This window comes from Chelonoidis abingdonii, chromosome 6, assembly GCF_003597395.2.
Source record: "Chelonoidis abingdonii isolate Lonesome George chromosome 6, CheloAbing_2.0, whole genome shotgun sequence".
Classification (NCBI taxonomy): Eukaryota; Metazoa; Chordata; order Testudines; family Testudinidae; genus Chelonoidis; species Chelonoidis abingdonii.
The window spans coordinates 124,523,135-124,543,653 of NC_133774.1; the positions used below are offsets into that span (position 1 = coordinate 124,523,135).

At 40.7% G+C, this 20,519-nt stretch overlaps 1 protein-coding gene across 4 annotated transcripts in view; it reads right to left on the minus strand.

The window, feature by feature from the left end:
- Nucleotides 1-19,742, minus strand: part of PALM2AKAP2 (PALM2 and AKAP2 fusion) — a 445,812-nt gene extending 426,070 nt beyond the window's left edge. For 3 of the 4 annotated variants that reach the window (XM_075067389.1, XM_075067388.1, XM_075067390.1), the window contains exon 1: nucleotides 19,432-19,742. In XM_075067389.1, coding sequence (XP_074923490.1) covers nucleotides 19,432-19,476 — 45 coding nt within the window. In that variant the 5' untranslated portion in view covers nucleotides 19,477-19,742. The remainder of the gene's footprint in view (nucleotides 1-19,431) is intronic. The other variant, XM_075067391.1, reaches the window with a different exon arrangement.
- Between the last annotated feature and the right edge of the window lie 777 nt (nucleotides 19,743-20,519).

Here is a 20,519-nt window from a genome sequence, read left to right on the forward strand (position 1 = left end):
CGTTAAACTTGGGGGTGGAATAAATGATCCCAGAGGTCCCTTCTGGTGTTATAATCTGGGAATCTAAGATCTAGTCAGGAAGGCAGTTCCATGCTCTCCTTTAGGTATTTGTGATGACATTAACTTTTCCAGGAGAAATACAGAGCCCTGAACTCAAGTCCTGGCAGGTCAAACTCTTTCAGGTTACTTTCGAAATGTGTTTATACATTTAAAAAGGCTTTGACCACAAATCTCATGGCGTTTAGAACAAAGGCATTTCTTTGATGTAGCTTTCCTACAGCTGAAACTAAAATCAGCGAGAAGGAAGAAGATGAGGAGAGGGGAAGGCAAGAAGGGAGAGAGAGAGAGAAAAAGAAAAGTAGAAAGAGAGATAAGAATGGATATATATAAGCTACATATCCATGACTATCTCAAGAAAAGATAAGGAGGGAAATTAGACCACTTTCCTATTGTGATTTGAATGATCATCTCTTGGGAAACAGATACTCAAGTAATGGGTATCATTATGAAAACCTGGATTAACACATATGCATGTATTCAGTTTGCTCTGTAGTCATAGAATCATTAGGGTTGGAAGGGACCTCAAGAGATCATCTAGTCCAACCCCCTGCTCAAAGCAGGACCAATCCTCAAATCACCCCCTCAAGGACTGAGCTCACAACCTTGGGTTTAGCAGGGCAATGCTCAAACCACTGAGCTATCCCTCTCCTACTCTCTCTCACAGGCATACTTTTCACCCCATGTGAATTTCACCCTGAAATTATAGTCCTTTTTAAACAGGAGGTGCCTCCTAAGGAAAAAAAACTGCAGACAGACTTCCACACAGTTTGAATTCCAGCTTGGTTGCTCATGTTTACCAAAGCTTATGTGCAGTCTGGAATTCTATACAGTGCACAGACATCTGGTGGCTGAATAATATAACTGCAAGTAAACATACTATTATACTGTTTATGATGGACGATCTTAAACAGCTATTTAAATATATAGTTTAAAAAATAATTTCAGTTTGCATGACTGGCTTGTGAAATGCTAACATATAGCCATGAGGCAGAAAGTCAATAGTAAAGGCCACATTTAATCACTTTTCAGTATGTGATGTGCTTGATATTAAAGGCATGGAATGAGAAAAGGATTTGATTAAGAGGCTTTACTGTATTCCACACAGCAGCAAGGACTCAGCTACTTCACTTTAACAAATGTTGAAATGTCTCTTACATTTACCAGCTGAGACACAGTCACAAAACCCCTTCCAATTTTTAATAACAATCAAAACTTTCCTAGCACCTAGTGTTGTTTAATGTCTTATCAGAACCTGCTGCCCACCCCATCAAATATACTCAATTCCTTCTCCAACCTAAAATGTACAATAAGGACCTGTGTGATGGGATGCGCACACCTCACACTGGTCCAGAAAGGGTTAAAGGACAGTACTAGGCCCGGGTAGCCCCACCCTTCCAATCCTGTGGAGCGTGCGCCAACTGGAGCGAGGGCTGAAAAGGGAGCAACCCAGCTCAGAAGGGAAGAGAAGGACATACCAACCCTGAAGGCTCCTGACAAGGGTGCCGGAGAAGCCTCCCCATGGGAATAGGACTGTATGCTAAGCCTAGTTAGGACTGATGGTCTGGTTATCATTTCTGTTTCTTTTCACCTTCTATTGGACTGAAGCTGAGGGAGAAGGGCAGGTGGTAGGAAATGATCCAGGGAGGGTAACTTAGAGGGCACCTTTGGAGGCAAAATGCTGTTGACCCTTCTAGGGCCCTGGGTCAAAGCAGGGTGGAGTGGGTGGGCCTGGGTTCCCCTACCATTTCCCCTACTGCAGGGGGGGACCCAAGCCACCTGCCCACCTATGAGTAACAGAGGGCCTGGACTGCGAGACCTACCCACTGGGGGATGGTGCTAAGTGTGCTAACCATTAGGCTACCTAACCCACCGAGGACTCTATTACAGCCTACAATGGAAAGACTCCCATTGCCTTCAGTGGGGTTTGGAGCAGGCCCTTAATAAATGACTCAGACATGAGTGAGATGGGCAAAGAGCAAAGCCATTTTATCAACATCATTTATTATCATTATGCCCAATATTCTGTTGCCAGTATAATTTTATGCTCATCAGAGAGGCTCATTCCTACTTGATTTTCAAGCTGAACCATCAGGGAAGTTTGCACTGGTTAAGCCTTTGCAGTTTTAAACCTCACAGTATCAACAGAGAAACCACACCCAGGATTCCCCTGAAATTCAAATAGTCTTTCAGCCTGGGCAAATGGAAGTTCTTGCTCGTTTTGTCTCTGTTTGCACTGTTTCCAGCTCGTAATTAAAATCCTGCTTTCAAAGAGAAGTTACAAGAAGAACAACAAGGCACTGACAATGGGTTGAAAGGTTTTTCTAAGAAAATTCTTAAATGTTTCAGTTGTGGTTGTCCCCTCCCTAGTGAGCACTAAAGTGGCAAAGGAGGAAAAATGCATAGAAAGTAGCACTGAAGGTGGGGGAACAAGATTTTCAGTAGACCACATGAATGAGAACACATGAGAGCTTCTGGGTGCTGAGTGCTGTTGAAAATCTGGCCATTTCATTCAGCTCTAAGTGGGAGCTGAGCTTCTCTGAAAACGTAGCCTGGGGTATATAACCCACGTTAGCATCACCCTGGAATAATGGTCTGCATTACTAAAGTTACCTTGCAACTTCTAAGAATGGATTGCAGAAGCACCCTTTGCCACCAAGCCACTGAGTGATCAAGACCACAAGGGAAAGTCTGGGAGTGAGAGCAAGGATGCCCAGAAATCACAGAATGTCAACTAACAAAAATTATTACCACATTACCAAAAAAAATCCATCTAGCCCTTAAGTAAAACTCATCCATTCAAGGAGGCATCCTTAGCTAAAAGCATAAGCGAAATCCTTGTAAGCCATGCAGCATGCCTCGAGGGTTAACATGTCAGACCAATCTGGGGAAGTGAACAACACAGTCAAAGGTCTCACTCCATATTTCTCTTCACTAGAAAATTACACTGAGTTAGATGATGATCTTCAGGAGTTGGGTTAACGAATATGTAGGCGATGGCTTTTCAGTCAGTGCAGATAAGGGACAGTCATGTTCAGGACTGTCGACTGGCCACACATAAATCCTTTGGGGGCACTAGCTGGCTCACAGCATGCTGACCATGACCTATTTGAAATGATGGAAAAGCTGTGCTTTTAGGGAGGATGGGAGCAAATCTGGGGAACATTTTTTTTTTTTTTTTTTTTTTTTTTTTTTACTATAGGTAAGGATGGAGGTGGCACCACTTGGCAAACAAACTGATATGCAGGTGTAGATGCTGGACCTGTTTATACTTTGCTCCTGAAAATGATACTGGATCTATTGATATAATAACACAGTGTCCAGCTTGTACAACTAGACAGTAGGGTGGGGTGACAAAGACCTCGTAATTTTGCCTGGAGGTATCATTCCCAGGGAAAATACCTGCCAGTTGGTGCAATTTGGTCCATTCCAAAGGCAATAACTTTGCTCTTAGAAGTGTTTTTGTGGGCCCCAGAGATATCTCGTCTCAGGCTGAGATCATTTAGCAGAATCAAGAGAAGGGGTCACTCCATCAGATGCACAGAAATGACCCCAACTCTACCGTCAGTTTGGTGGCAGAATTTTAACAAAGAGGTCCCAAGAACTCATCACTGCTCTGCATCCTTCCTCTCCCAGTACTGGCCCAATCTTAAGATAAGAAGAGAAGACATCTATCCAACTTAACCATGAATCACTGCAGTGTTTTAAAATGTCCAGAGAAATCATCATTAATATAGAAATTAATTTATCGATCTGAATCATAAATTCTTTTAAGCAAATGGCATGGCATATAAAGAACCTTCACTTCAAGTAAGGTTAAGCGAAAACTCTCGATGTCAGAATGATTCCTTCTCAATTCTGTCTGCAGTTTGGGGAGTTAATAGAATAGTGTATCTGTAGTTTTCATGTCCAATAGCCATATTTATCTAATTTAAAACACTGAGCCACCCAACATGCGAAAAGCATGTCACTGACAAAGTAAAGAACATGTTTCACTACCAGAGGAGTCCATTTCATTCTCAGCTTTCAGAGGTCAGGAGCTCCTGAGGCCCTGATTCAGCAAGATACCTGTGTCCTAACTTTGAGCATGTGCTTGAAGTATCTGGCACTGAAATGGGGTCTAAATCTGATGCTTTGTGAATCAGCACTCAGCAGCAGGAAGGTCCCGTAGCTAGTGCCAAGAGGCTAAAATTTTTCTTTCTTGTCTATTTCATGACATATATTTCTTAAAGATCTTATGTGTTGATAACTTCTTAGAAAGCTTGTTTAAACTATGCATATTCTGTAATGGAAATTACTCTGTACTGTTTAAGGAAGATACGTACCTTGCTGAACTTGATGGAGTGTGAGCAAAATCTTTTAAGAAAGAGTGAATTTACCATTAATCAAAGACAGAGATTAAAGAACTGGAAAATGAAGTTGTCCTCTGTTTTAGCCACGAAGTATGACAAAGCCTTGTCTATGGGTTTGTTTATTATTATTAATAACTGTAATATACTAGTTTGCACTTATACAGCACCTTTCATCCAATAATCATAAAGTATCTAGGTCAAGGATTAACCTCCCCACATTACAAGCGCACACAAAGTTGCCATTAAAAAGTCTCCATTTGCCAACACAACTTACCCAGCAGTACTGTGGCAAAGCCGATGGACTGCAGTGAAGAATTCAGTTCCCTTTGCCGTAGTGATATCTTAGCTGCCAATGACCCCCTACATTTACAATGGCTATAATGGTAATACAGGGCTGGATCCAAAACCTAATGAGTTTGGATCAGGCCCCATATACAACACACGGTATAATGGATTCCCTATTCTGATACAGGTTCCTTGGTGCTACTGTAATAATAAATACTAATGACAACTGTGTGTATCTATTAAAAAACATTTCCCTTTGGGGTATTGTGCAGCAGATAATTTAATTAAGGTGGCTGGTAACTGGATACATCTACCTTACAGCCTATAGTGCTCGGTTGGTTAATCTGATGATGACTTTTGTGGTACTGTCCACTCCCAAGTAATCTGCACCTCTACAATCACTCTCGCTGCTGTCATAAAGAGACGGCAGCTGTATGGCTTTCTGCAGAAAGCATCAAAGTTGCTAAATTGTTCCTTCTCTAACAATAAATGACATGGCAACCTTGCTTTTAATCTCTCTCCTGGAGTTTAACTTCTTGCCTTTGAACGCATAGCCATTCCTTATATAGTCGTCAGTGCTTTATTTTACATAAAACACTATACAGCACTGTGCAGAAAATCTGAAGCACAGGGGTTGATAACTGTGTAATATAGTGTCCTTCTTGGGTCTGGAAGCATCTGTATACAAACACCATACACGTGAAACTTGGGGACTTTTTAACTTCACACCACCAGCTCCGTACCCACCTCCGCTGGCCTAAACCCTCTGCCTATTGGCAGCTGCTCTATTATTAGATCTCCTAGGTGCGCTCAACTCCACCCGCCCAACTTTTTCTGAGGATCCTGATAAACGAACTTGGCATACAACAAGGCGCCCAAATTAAAATCATCTGTGTAAACACATCAGAATGCTGGTTATGTGCAACACCCCCAGCTTCACAGCTAATAGACTAGATCTGGCTGCCTCCAAAACCAGCCCCCCCAGCCCATTGATTTTTTGCTTTTTGCACTGCAGAGAGTTTGTTTTATTGGAGGGGAGGGAGAACTCCTCACTTGTCTCCAGCACTGAACCCCACTGGCCTGGGCTACACTAGCGGGGGAATTCGAACTAAGATATGCAACTTCAGCTACGTGAAGCATCTTAGTTCGACTTACCTGGCCGTCCTCATGGCAGCGAGTCGACTGCTGAGGTGGAGTACGGGTGTCAATTAGCTGATCGATTTATCGCGTCCAGACAAGACGTGATAAATCGATCCCCGATACATCGAACACTACCCGCTGATCTGGTGGGTAGTACAGACGTAAGTAACAAAAAGCATCTGTGCAACAAGAACTGTATATGGTCGCTGTGTTATTGCCAAAAGGTCATGTTCATTTCACTGCCACTAAACCATTTAAGCTGGGGTTAACCATTGGAAGACAAATTATTTTGAAAACTTGGCTTTGTCAATACAAATAACTTTTCTACGCAGGAAAAACTCTGATCCGCATCAGTGATAGATCGGAGTCTCAATATTCCTAGTTCTTATCTCACTATAGGCATTCCTCTGCGTCCATCATGTTTAGCCATTACAACCCTGAAGTAAAGCACAGTAGCTCCAGCCAGCAAAGGCTGAATTACAGCTAGTAGTAGAGCCTGTCACCACTTTCCAAAAATTCAAATCTTCATCTTCATCTCTTTTCACAGAACATTTAGAAAAAAATTCACCAAAATCTTTCACCAGTTTTCACCCACCTTTACCTAAAATTATTTAAAAGGGAGACTGTATTAAACTGAGGACAAGTTTTGCAGCTCCTGGATTGATTTCTATTAAATCCTTGCATGGAAACAATACTAGGGCTCTGATCTTAGGCTAGTGTAGGGCTAAACTGTGTGTTAGTGATGGGTCAAATTTAGATGGTTTTGTGTGAATAAATCCTGGAGATTTGGCGCTATCTGGAAACTGGGCTGGAAAATTCCTGTGAGCAGGTTTGTTTCTACTGCTTTCTAGCTCGTATTAAAAATGTGACAGCAGTATTTTCTTGACATTTGTCCATTTTTGCTGCTGCTTGTGTAAACGTTTTTAAAGCATAATACAAATTCAAACCCAGCAAAGTTAACCTTACTTTTCCAAACCCCACAAAAGTTGTGGGTTGTTTTAGGCTTAAGATTTGGGCAAAGGTTGCAGGGTTTGTTATTCAATCCAAATGTTTTATAGGATCCAGAAACCAGGATGATACACTGTCTTGGTCCTATATCTGTTTTCTTTGGAAATCTTGACTGTGAAGCCAGCCAATGGATGCTATGCGTTACATTCCACGGAGATGTGCTCTGAAGGACGACTCATCATCCTTTATGCAAATGCAAACATAACACTTTCTCTCCCACATTCAATTTCCACAGAGGTGCACTGGCTGGGGCTTCGAGAGAGAATTATTCATTGAGATATGGTTTGTGATGGCAGTATGGTATACATACACCAAACCCATTCTTGGAATATTTGTAACAAGAGCATGTCATGGAGCCCATATCCTAACACCACCATGCATTCCTCATGAGAGAATACCTCAGAAGGCTGTTATATTCCCAATGGCAATCCAGCTTCACTTCTCTGGACATCAAAAATCACACACATCTCACAAAAGGGTCACTCCCGAGATAAAAAAAAGATACAAATACAGAACATCTTCTGTTCCTAAGGTTGTCCTGGACAAAAAGAACTTATGGCTTGAAACCTGGGGTTCTAGCAGATTAGTTAGGATTAATCGGAGCAGTGAATGCATGTTGAAAACATGACAATGAGAGAAAAGAAGGACAGAGAAAAATGAGTTAAATGTGTAGCTGGAAGAGTCAGACTGAACTTCAGTGCTGCTTTGATGGAGAGGGTGTGTACTCATAGAATCATAGAAGATTAGGGTTGGAAGAGATCTTAGGAGGTCATCTAGGCTCAAAGAAGGACCAACCCCAACTAAATCATCCCAGCCAGGGCTTTGTCAAACTGGGCCTGAAAAACCTCTAAGGATGGAGATTTCACCCTAATTTAGAGCCTTGATCCAGGAAAGCACTTAAGCACGTGCTCAACTTTAGGCACAGATTTAAGACCCTTGGAAGACATTGGGACTTAAGCGCATGCCTAAAATAAAGCATATGCCTAAGTGCTGTCCTGAGTAGAACTGCTTTCCTGAATCACAGCCTGAGGAGCCAGCTTATTATTGATCATGACTAGGCCACATTAATGATTAAGCAAAACCCCTGGGATTCGAATTTTTACGTATAACAACATACTCTAAAATGCTTTGAAAATTGAAAAAAGCATGAGCTCAGAAACAAAATCTACTCACTCAGTTTTTAGCAGGATGTAATAGGGGATGATGATGAAAAAAAAGTATTTTGCTAGCCCATTAGAAAAGTTACTTGCCTTGGATGAACAGAAGTTTGCAAAGCTGCAAAATGACACTCTGCAGAAACTCTGAATTTTGTGTAAGTATGAAAGGTTATTCCTAAAAAATCAGATTCAGAAATATGAATTCCAGACTAGACAAAAAACACTGATTTCACTTGTATTCCACATTTAACTAGAGGGAATCTCTTTCAACCAACCGAATGTTCAAAACAAAATTAACTTTTTTACAGGGCAGCTATCACATATCTTTCTACATTTTACATCTCTATATACAATCAATCTGACCTATATTTTTGGAAAAACCCTACAATTTCATGAATATTATTTTAAAAAGCAATGTATTCTTAACTTTAATTCCATCTTTAAGGCTCAGGGTGCCTAAAAGCTCCTCCACAGGCTAGGCTGGCAAAGCATACACATTCACATGTGCAGTTCACTCAGGCTACCAGTTCATATAATCCCTTGAACACAAGGGAAGATGTGAGCTCCACCATCACAGTTCGTAGGGTTTGTAATTATCATGAGCATTACTGATGAAACACAAGTCTCACTGAAGTTACAAGCCCATGGATGTATAGATTTTAAGGGCAGTGGGATCCATTAGATAAGCTAGCCTGATCTCCTGTGTAACACAGGGCCTAGAATTTCATCCAGTTACCCCTGCATTTAGCCCAATAACTTGCATATGACTAAAGCATATCTTCAAGGTATCCAGTCTTGATTTGAGGATGTCCACGATTGCTCTGTTTGACTGTCCTCTCCTCAGTGTTATTAACCATTCCACCAATCTTTGTGCATCCACACATTTTATCAGCAGTCATTGTATATTCACTTCCAGATTATTGATAAAAATATTGAATGGTGTCAGACCTACTCCTGATCCCAGTACAAACACACTAGAAACATTCCATTTGATGGTATTCCCAGTTTTTGAGATTGGACAGTTAGTCAGTTCCTAATCTATTTAACGTGTGCTTTACGGGTATTGTTTAGTGCTAAACCTTTAATCAGAGTGTTTTGCTGGACTAAGTCAACTGCCTTACAAAAATCTAAGTGTAACATATCAATACAGAAAACGTTATCAAACGCGTAATTGCATCAGAAAATATCAGGTTGTTTGACAAGACCTATTTTCCATAAAACCAGGTTGACTGGCACTAATTATATTCCTGTTCTATAGCTCTTTATTGAAGCAGTCCCTATATGGGGATCTGCCCTCATGGACTCCTGCTGCGATCCATAGGATTCCACACAAGTACAGGAATTGTGCCAGTGGGCTCCAATGTTCACTGCCTTCTCAAGTAGGTAAGCATGACAAGACAAGACAAAACAAAACAAAAACCCTTGCCTCTGCACTGTAATAAAACACACACACACAAATCAAAGGAAGAATTCAGGTCAGTAATATAAAGCAAAGCTAACACTCTTATAGAAAAATCGTGTTGAATAAGGATGAAATAAATAGTGTTCTATAGAAATGCAACAGCGTTCTATAGAAATTACTCTAAAAATTGATTGAATTGAGAAAATGGTAACCTTTCTCTAGTTCTTTTTTTTTTTTTTTGAAGTATCCAGTGGAGATCTATAGCAGGAATATAATCTTCTATTAAATTATATCAAATGATTCAAAAAGCAACAAAAATGTATCATTGCTTAAGTCTCAATCTTAAAAGCATTTGCGAACAGGAATAATTCCATTTAGTCCAATGGAACTAATGGCATGCCAAAAATTACTCACAGGTACATACGTATTTACAGAATAGGAGCCTTAGATGGGGAGCTCACTGAGAGACTGTATTATAGTTTTACAGATATTATATATTTTATCTAGCCTAGCCTAGAAAGTGTTGATACACACACTGGTGTTCTGTGACCCAATCAGGACATGAAATTGAGTAAGATGGCCAGTATAAGGGGGCCTTTAGCCTAAAGCAGAGGGTGGATGGGGATAGAATTAAGTTTGAAAGTTGCATTGTGACTTCCCTGCATTTCTAGCATTTAGGGTTTTTAAAACTCTCACAAGATCTTTATTCATAATTCGTATACAAATTAAAACATTATTAATAGTGACATTTTGATTTTGAGACTGGCCCCAAAGTGGTAGGTAGTTTCCAAGCATGCACAACATATATACATACACATTGTATGTATGTATATATACATATATACACAGAGAGAGAGCAAGAGCACATCACTCTATTACTCCAGAGCAGTGGTGTGCAGCATGCAGGGTTACCTGTTAGGGTAATCCACTTGCAAGCTACCATACAGTTTGTTTATATTTGCACAGTTGCCTGCAACTCCCAGTGGCTGTGGTTAGCAGTTCCCGGCCAATGGGAGCTGTGGGAAGTGGTGCAGGCGCATAGACCTGCTTCCCGCAGCTTCCATTGGCCAGGAACGGAGAATCGCAATCACTGAGAGCTGCAGGTGGTCATGCAAATGTAATCAAACTGTCTGGCAGCCTGCCAGCAGATTACCTTGATAGCCAGTGTGTGGCTCCAGACACTATAGTATCTTGTCCTCCCACATATTAATTCATCCACCTTCCAACTAAGAACCAGTGAGTCTAATCTGTACACATTGCAAACTCCAGTATACCTACTCTAGATTCCATTATTTTCACCCTTCACTATGTCTGCTGTAGACACATTATAGAGATTTCCCTTTTCCCTGTCCAATGTACATGCACCAGCTGGAATCCCCAGCTGGGGTAGCCAATGTGTACCCTACTTGAGCACAGGGCCGTCCTTAGGATTTATGGGGCCCTAAGCAGTATTATTAAACTGGTGCCCCTATGCCGGATGGCAGCCCAAGCTCACAGCCTGGTGGGGGAGGGGGAGGAGAGACGAGGCAGCAAAGGATAATGAGATGCCCGGCCTGCCTTATGGTGGGGGAGAGTCACAGTTCCCCGCAGACACCCCCATACCCTCTCCCTCATGCAGAATGGATATGAAGAAAGCACCTAATTAAAAACACTAAAATTTGGGAATAAAAAATGTCAGTCACAGGTTTTTTGATATGCCCTGAAGTTTGTCAGAGATTTATTCGCAAAAACTTCGTAGTAAGGGTGAGTAAGCTGTCCTGCTGAATACAACATTACATATAATGGAATACATGATGCAGCTCTTCTCTGTTTTACCTTTTACATTTTCTTAATCTGTATTTTCTAAACTGAATCTTTATATTTTTAAATGTACTCAAACCTTAAGCCGGCATTCCAGATTACTACATATTTAACTCACTGAAACAAAGACCAATTATTTTAAATTAATCAGAGAGGTTTATGTATGTCTCATAAACAATGTTCATGCTTGCTTAGGAAAAAGGGAACAAGTTTAATTTACTTTGTGTTTGATCTCCATTACAAATAGCACTATGGTTATGAAATATTCGGCAATCTTTTTAAAAAAAGTATTTGTTTCCAACGATTTTTAGGTATAACAGGGATTTTATTGTTCTCTTCTACATTTCTTTAACCCACGGTACCTGATTTGCGCTGGTTTAAAGGGTTATGGCTCATGTATAAGATAGTATCGGAGCTTCATGCGAGATGTCACGAAGTCACAGAGAAAGTGGACGAGATTTGGTGTGGGTCCCACTTCTGCAGTGTGGTAGTGATAGTGGGGAACCTGGTTGTTCACTTTAAGGTGCTCTCTTTCAGGTTGGGAGTTTGGGTGCGTAGGCAAATGGTATTGATTAACCTGCTTGTTGGGGTGTAGATGGGTGGTGGACAGTATGTGTTGTAGATCCGGCAGCGCAGACAGTGACTCGCTGAGCCTCGGGGAACCGCGACTCTCTGTTACTTTTTAAACGCTGAATAGTATATTGTAAAATGTGTATTTTGTAAGTGGAAGGTAGGGTTTTGAAGGATTTATTTAAAAAACTGGTATGTCTGAAGATCGCATTTAGGCAAAGATGCTTGTGGATCCTAAATCTATTGCAAGCTGTTTAGAATGTGATTTCTAATCTTCACCAGTCACTAATGAAATATTTTTTAAGCAAATTTTAAACTAAGGTCCGGTAGCTGTACTGTTCTGTGTAAATATTAACATAATGCACAACTGTTTTTGTCAGTAAAGTCAGAAATTGACAGTATAAAAAATTTATTTGGGGGAATAAGTTTCGTGACATCTGATGGAATGGGTTCTAGGCCACAAAGTTATGCCCAAATAATTTGTTAGTCTCTGAGGTGCCACAAGGATTTTTTCCTTGTTTTTGCTGATACAGACTAACAGGACTACTCTCTGGAAACCTGTCAGTAATATACCTTTGATGTTGGAAATGCTGCTTAAACGGCTTTATTACCCTTGTATGTTCTTTAAACGTTTCATGTGTGTGCTAATAGGTCTGGCAGGATGGAGGTTTTCTTTTAACTACCAGAGATTGTCTCCAAGGAAGACTCTCCAGCAAGCAGCCATCTGTGGAGCTGCGGGGAAGGGTCAGAACAGGGATAGGAAAACAAGAGAGTGGACACTAAGACCCAGTGGTGACCCAAATTTTCAGGTGCCCTACGCAGCTGCCTATGTTGCCTATGCCTAAGGACGGCCCTGCTTGAGCAGGGGAGTTACTTCTGCTCCTTTCTTCAGAGAAGGCAGAGAGAAGCTGATTTACAGGAAGCCCCTGTGTGTCAGCCTTCTCTCACTTTAGGTAGTTTAAAAATTTCAGCTTCCACCGCCACCCACCAACAACTTTGTCAAACCAGTCAAGAAGCCCCATGTATACATGCACCCAATGCATCTCCTCTTCCTTCTTCCATCCATTCCGGGTCCAGCATGCTGACAGAAATCAGGCATCAATGATCACCCATTGACCAATCTGAGGGACCTTCTCAGCACAATGTTCAAATCATGCCTTTAATTTATTCTGATTCACTCACAAGACCTCGATATACCAGGTATAGGCTGGAAGCATTGTTGCTAAGTCTATCATCAAGCAACTGCATTTCACCCAACTCATAGGGCATACTTAAATTTCATGTGACAACAGATGATCATCTCCAATCTATAGCAGGGGCAAAAGGGGAAAAAGACAAGGTTGGTATGGGGATTTACATAACCACCACCACTCTGGGTCAGACCAATGGTCCATCTAGCCCAGTATCCTGTCTTCCAACAGCAGCTTGTGACAGATGCTTTACAGGGATTGAACAGAGTAAAGCAATTATTGAGTGAGCCATCCCAAGTCATCGACTCCCAGCATCTGGCAGTCAGGGACTTAGGTTCATCAATGGCTATTAGCCAAGATGGCTATCTTCCATCTTTTTGGAACCCAGTGTTGCTTTTGGGCTTCACAACATCCCCTGACAATGAGTTCTACAGGTTGATTGTACTTCGTGAGAGAAGTACTTCTTTTTGTTTGTTTTAAACCTGCTGCCTATTCATTTCATTGGGTGACCCCTGGTTCTTGTGTTGTGTGAAGGGGTAAATGACACTTCCTTATTCACTTTCTCCACACCATTTATAATTTTATATAGACCTCTATCATATCCCCCCTTAGTCGTCTCTTTTCGAAGCTGAACTGTGTCTGTATTTTTAAACTCTCCTCATATGGAAGCTGTTCCACACCTAATTATTTTTGTTGCCGTTCTCTGTACCTTTTCCCATTCTAATACATCTTTTTTTGAAATGGGGTGACCAGAACTGCACCCAGTATTCAAGATATGAGTGCACCATGGATTGATATGGTAACATTATGATATTTACTGTCTTATTCTCTCACTTTCCTAATGGTTCGTAACATTCTGTTTGCTTTTTTGACTGCCACTGCACATTGAGCAGATGTTTTCAGAGAATTATTCATAATGACACCAAGATCTCTTTCTTGAGTGGTAACAGCCAATTTAGACCCCATCATCTTGTATGTGTTGTTGGGATTATGTTTACCATTGTGCATTACTTTGCATTTATCAACACTGATTTTCATTTGCCATTTTGTTGCCCAGTCACCCAGTTTTGCAAGATCCCTTTGTAAATCTTTGAAGTTAGCTTTGGACTTAGCTATCTTGAGTAATTTTGTATTGCCTACAAACTTTGCCATCTCGCTGTTTATCCCTTTTTTCCAGAACATCTATTAATATGTTGAACAGCGCTGGTCCCAGTACACATCTTTGGGGGACCCCATTATCTACCTCTCCATTCGGAAAACTGACCATTTATTCTTACTCTTTGTTTCCTGTCTTTTAACCAATTACTGATTCATGAGAGGACCTTTCCTGCTTACTTTGGTGCGGGACCTTGTCAAAGGGAAGGTCTACACTGAAAACGCTGCTACAGTGCAACTGTGCTGTAGCGCTTCAGTGAAGATGCTACTATGCCGATGGGAGAACTTCTCCTGTTGGCATAGTTATTCGCCTCCACCAGAGGTGGTAGCTACGTAGGTGGGAGAAGCCCTCCCGTAGTACTGTCTACACATGAAGTTAGTTCACTTTAACTCAGGGGAGTGGATTTTTCTCAGTCCTGAGCAACGTAGTTATACCAGCATATTTATAGCGTAGATCTGGCCAAAGGCTTTCTGAAAGTCCAAGTACACTATATCAACTGGATGCTCCTTATCCATATTTGTTGAGCCCTTCAAAGAATTCTAAAAAATTGGTGAGGCATGATTTCCCTTTACAAAAGCTACGTTGACTTTTTGCCAACAAACCATGCTCATCTATGTGTCTGACAACTCTGTTGTTTACTACCGTTTCAATCAATTTGCCTTGTACTGAAGATAGGCTTACCAGCCTGTAATTGATAGGATTGCCTTTGGAGCCTTTAAAAAAAACAACAAACAAAAAACCTCCACAGTGTTGTATTAGCTATCCGCCAGTCATATGATACAGAAGCTGATTTAACCAATATATTACACACCATGCCTAGCAGTTCTGCAGTTTTGTATTTGAGTTCCTTCAGAATGCTTGGGTGAATACCATCTGGCCTGGGTGACTTCTTACTGTTTAATTTATCGATTTGTTCCAAAGCCTTCTCTGTCGACACCTCAATCTGGGACAGGTCCTCAGATCTCTCACCTAAAAAGAATGTCTGAGTGTGGGAATCTCCCTTGTCACCTCTACAGTGAAGAATGATAATGAAGAAGTCATTTAGCTTCTCTCCAACAGCTTGTCTTCGAGTGCTCCTATAGCACCTTGATCGTCCAATGGCCCCACTGATTGTTTTGCAGGCTTCCTGCTTCTGATGGACTTAACAAATGTTTTGTTGTTAGTTTGTGTCTTTTATTAATTGCTCTTCAAATTTTTTTTGGCCTGCCTAATTATACTTTTACCCTTGACTTGCCAGAGTTTATCTTCCTTTCTATGTTCTTCCATAGGATTTGACTTCCAATTTTTAAAAGATCCGTTTTTTGCCTCTGACCACTTCTTTTATTCTCTTGTTTAGCCATGGTAGCATTTTTTTAGTCCTCTTACTATATATATATATACATATATTTTATTTGACGTACATATTTAATTTGAGCCTCTCTTATTGTGATCTGAATTGCAATCATTTTTGCCTGGCAGTTTATAAATAGAATATATGTAAGCATATGCGTATACATTTATACCATTACATGATGATGACAACCATGTCATAGATTGTGGAACGATGTAATAAATTTCAGAGCTATGTGATTAATTTGTCCACTGTGTGATAAATTGCTAGCCTCACCTGTTCTCTACCCACTAAATCCACCTCCTCTGGGATGACTAACATTCCAAACTTCTGAGCAGCATAAGGCAGCCATCATTATTTAAAATGCCACAAAAATGTTTCCTTCTTTCATCCAAATTTTACCAGTCCCTCTTCACGACAAATGCACTAATCCAAGACCAAGGATTAGCATTATTCAATAAAGTCTGAAATCTGCTGAATTATAAATAAATCTCCTGTTCTAGCTCATATAAGCAGAAATCCATCCTTCCAGCCTCTTGCTTTTTAAAGTACCTCCATACCATACATATTGCATACATTTCTGCTTCATTTATGTTAGAAGACAGCTTGTGCTAAGCAATCGATTTTTGTCAGACTCTTGAATGATCGCTTAAGAAAGGACTCAATATACATATGTACATATAAAAATACATGGTATAAAGATTTTATCACCATCTGTTTGGGAAGATCATGTTACTCACAAGTTGCAAAAATCACACAGAAGTTATATCAAAGGAGTGCTAAGAAAAGTTTCACATCCCTCCAAAGCATTCTGTGTTCTCATTATGCCACAAGCAGTATTTTACAGAGAAAAACTGTTTTAGAAATGTAGAGAATTTTAAAAAATGATCTCACCATTATATGGCCCCATAGTATCTGAGCATCTTACAATCTTTAATGTAGTTCTCCTCACAACAACCTGTGAGGAAGGGCAGTGTTATAATCCTCATATCACAGGTGGGAAACAGAGCTAAGTAACTTGCTCAAGGTCACACCTGTGGCGGAGTAGGAAATTGCACGTAATCTCCCAAATCCTAGACTAGTGTCTTAACAAATAGACATTCTTTCCTCCCCAAATTGTACTCCTACCCTGCTCACAATGCAGGATCAAGCTGTAGAAATTTGTTTCTAATTTTGAGAGATCACAATAATTTGATTGAAAGGAAACTATCGAGTTTCTGGCAGGCAGATTCACAATTCCAAATTTGAAATTTGTGTTCCTTCAATATTCTGCAATAATCACTTAAAAGTCACTATTTATGTGACTGTTCCACACAGTAAATTTGTTTATAGGATTGTCCATCTAAGCAATCACAAAAGGGATGCGATCATAGTCCAAATGAATTTGTTTAGAAATTTGTGGAAGGATTTTTTCCCCCAGCATTCACACAGCCCTAGTAATAATGTACAGTAGTAGGTCTTTGCCCACCAGACACAGACTAAAACTTGGTTAAAATATTTTCTCCTGACTTTTCCAGTGAGCTGAACTGAAATCCTGCATCCTTGTTTTCTGAGACATCATTTAAGTTTGGCTGATCCTCCTAATCATCTTAGATAGGCCCAGCAAATCAGGAACATTGAAGAAATGCCCTGTGACCCACCCTGATGAACCAAGCTCACATTTGAAACACACACTGATTGACATTATAATTGGAGATATACCTATCTCCTAGAACTGGAATGGACCTCAAGAGGTCATTGAGTCCAGCCCCCTGCCTTCACTAGCAGGACCAAGTACTGATTTTTGCCACAGATCCCTAAGTGGCCCCCTCAAGGATTGAACTCACAAGCCTGGGTTTAGCAGGCCAATGTGCAAACCCACTGAGCTATCCCTACCCTCATTCTGGCAAACATTTCCAAATATTCAGCTGGAGCAGTAAAGTTCCCCAAAAACTTATATGGACAACTTGTTGCCATGCAGAACCTTTGCGCAAACAACTGCTGGCTTGGGGATGCAGTCCGAACACAAAGCAAGACCAAATCTGAATACTTTTGTGGTTCTAGCTGAACCGTGTTCAATGTACTTTGAGTCACTGATCATATTCTTCTTCACTACCAGGGTCTTCAGCTAAAGGGATGCCACAACGTAGTGTATACAGACTATAGGGCTCCAGACCCATCATTGCCTGCACTTTGTGCAGTCATTTCCCAAATTATCAGGTAAAGATTTTACTCTTGCTTTGTAGCGGTGCAAATGATAATACAAAGTGCCGGGCAATAGAAAGAAGTGTTGGGTTGATGCTATTCTTAGGCGCATCCTTTCTTACAGACAGTACCACCCACTACTGGGAGCATGGAACACTGGTTACCTATGAATAATTCACGGATGGAATGAAGCAGCAGGAATATATTCCTCAGCCCTTTTCAGTTTGAAGACAAAGAAGGTTTTTAAAGTTTCTCATATATAATTACAATACATTTTGCAGCAATGCAGTGTTAATTCTTCATGTTCAGCAGCACTAAGATGCCAAGAAGAATATGTTAGTGGGGAAATCTGAGAATTGACCCTTTAATGGCCTATTAATACTTTGATCAGAGGAATTGTTAATGCCTATACCTGGAGAATACTTTGGCCAAGTATTTTTTTTTTAAATCAGCTACTTCTCTCTGTTAAAACTTTCAGCATTTTACCCCATAATATCTCCCCCCTCCCGCTTAAATGAAAACATTTGATCTTTTCCAGGAAACATTTTAGAGGAACAAATATTTAGTTTATAATATTTCTGGTTATTTTAAATATACATGTGCCTATTAGCAGATTAATGGACCTAAGAAAAACAACTTGGTATTGCAGCAGCAGCAGCCATTCCTCTGTCTACAAAGGAAATGTATAACCCAGCTGTGGCAGCTAGAGTAAAACATAACATCTGTTGATCACTGGCAACATGCTTGCAGGGGATCTTAAAATCTGAGCAGGCTCAGTTGGTTTGTGCCTCTTCACTTCAGATCTGAAACGTACAGCTATCTTCACAGATTGCACCATCCGACTCCACAGATTTGCTGAATTAGCATGTCGATCATACCAGCCCCCCCGCCAAAACTCAACTGAATGTCATATTGAACAAGGGCAAGGTTATATGGGCTTAGCGGGTGGACAGAGGTCATGGAAATGTGGGGCTTTTGATATCATTAATTCGCTTTAATAATAACGACCTGATGTTTTCCATTCTAAGCTCAATTATATTTTTGAAACATGGGCCAAATCCATAGCTGCTTTCATTGGCTGTAGCTGCACTGAAGTCAAATGGCATGATGCCCATTTGCATCAGCTTGGACTCTAGCTCGCTGTGTATCTGATTTTAATATCAAAGAGGAAAATAAAAGTTTAGACTAAAATTGGGCCACAATTCTGCCCTAACTTTGTCCCAGCAGCCCCTCGGCATAGGTCATTGGAGAATTTCGCTGAAGGCATTTGGCATTAAGATGCGGTGTTCTAGTTTAATACCAGTAGAAAAGCTAGTTTAATACCAGTAGAAAAGCTGCCTTCTTTACTTGATTCTATTTGGTTTTTTAAAAAATAAGAATTATTTTCTCCAGTAAAAGCCACCCTGCGCTTGAGCCCTCTAGTTTAACTTCTTATTCTGCTTAGCTAACGCTCCAACAGTGTGATAATCTTTTTTAAAGCAAAGTACCGATGCTGTCCTCCAACCACCTCCCTCCTCCTGTTCTTCCCTTTCATTTGTCTTAAAAGCATGCCACAATGTATTCTAGCACATGTCAGGATGAGAGAGCATCCTAACTCTCCTCATTACCAGTGAAATTGTATAAAAACAACCTTTAATCAGTTGTTTGATAAGGAGGAAAAAGGAGAACTCTATGCTGAAAACTTCTCCAAAACCACACTGGCTAAATGCTGCCCAGCTACTGTACTGGAATCCTTGGACTTCATCAACTCACAGCTCCCTATTCACAGACAAAAGAGCAAGTAAAATGAAACTGACTTACTGCTATGGCTTGCAGCCTTTCCTTGTGCAATTCTGCCTCCGCCATCCTGGAGAAAAGGACACAGGGGGAAGAAGGAAAAAAAAAGAAGTGCTGCAGTCACCAAGGGAAGCTGAGTTACACCACAGAGTATTTGCAAAGAAAGCTGTGCTCTTTTGCAGGAGTCAACCACTTTTGGGGGAACTGCAGACTGGCTTACGAGAGGATCATTTTAGAAACTGGACCAGTGCCTGCCTGCCTGCCTCCCAGCTGTACTGCTAACTGCATTTCATTGCTGCTTCTGTGTGCTGTTGCCGTCACACAAGTCATGTAAGTGCTCCAAAAGCAGCTGAGTACAGGGATAGCTCGCATGGCTATAATTTTTTCCCTTGACGTCTCAGCTCATTTGCTCCTCCTATGGAGTGTTGGGTCATGACAGGAGCTCAACATCAATAGCGTGCACAGTAATCAGAACCTGCATGAATGCAGCAGAGACAGCTGTGCGGCAGCATGCCTTTAAAACAGGAACTCCGGGGCAAGGGGGATAGAAGGAATTCACCAATCAGTAGCTATTCAAGAGTTCGGCACAGCAAACCTGAAGTCTAAACTGGTTTGGCTAGAGAAAAGGAGATTGTTTGAGCGACTAGAGAGAAACAATACATGGGTAGACTTTCAGCGTATAGCACGCTAGTTTGTGACTGCCATTATAATATGGCATGTTTAAAGAGATGCTAAAGAGTTGACTCTCCAGGAGCATGTCTCAGAGGGTAGGAAATATGATGAAGCCCACATACTGTATATAGAGATCACACACAGAACCACTATGTTAAAGAAAGTTAAGATTGAGAAGTCAAGCATTCAAAAGTGGGGGGCAAAGTATGTGATAATGTAATTGTTGACTGTATCATAATGCATATGCTCTAGGAGATTAAATTAAGAGTGTGCAGGGAGCCTTAATTCTCGCAATTCCTGATTTTTGCATACTTGGCTTTGCAACCATTCAACATAGTTTTCTTTTACATGCATGTAATTTCCTAAGTTGCTTTTTAAAAAAAAAAAAAAAAAAGAAAATCAAATGAAGACATGGAAATTCCACTGTGTGGCATCAAAAC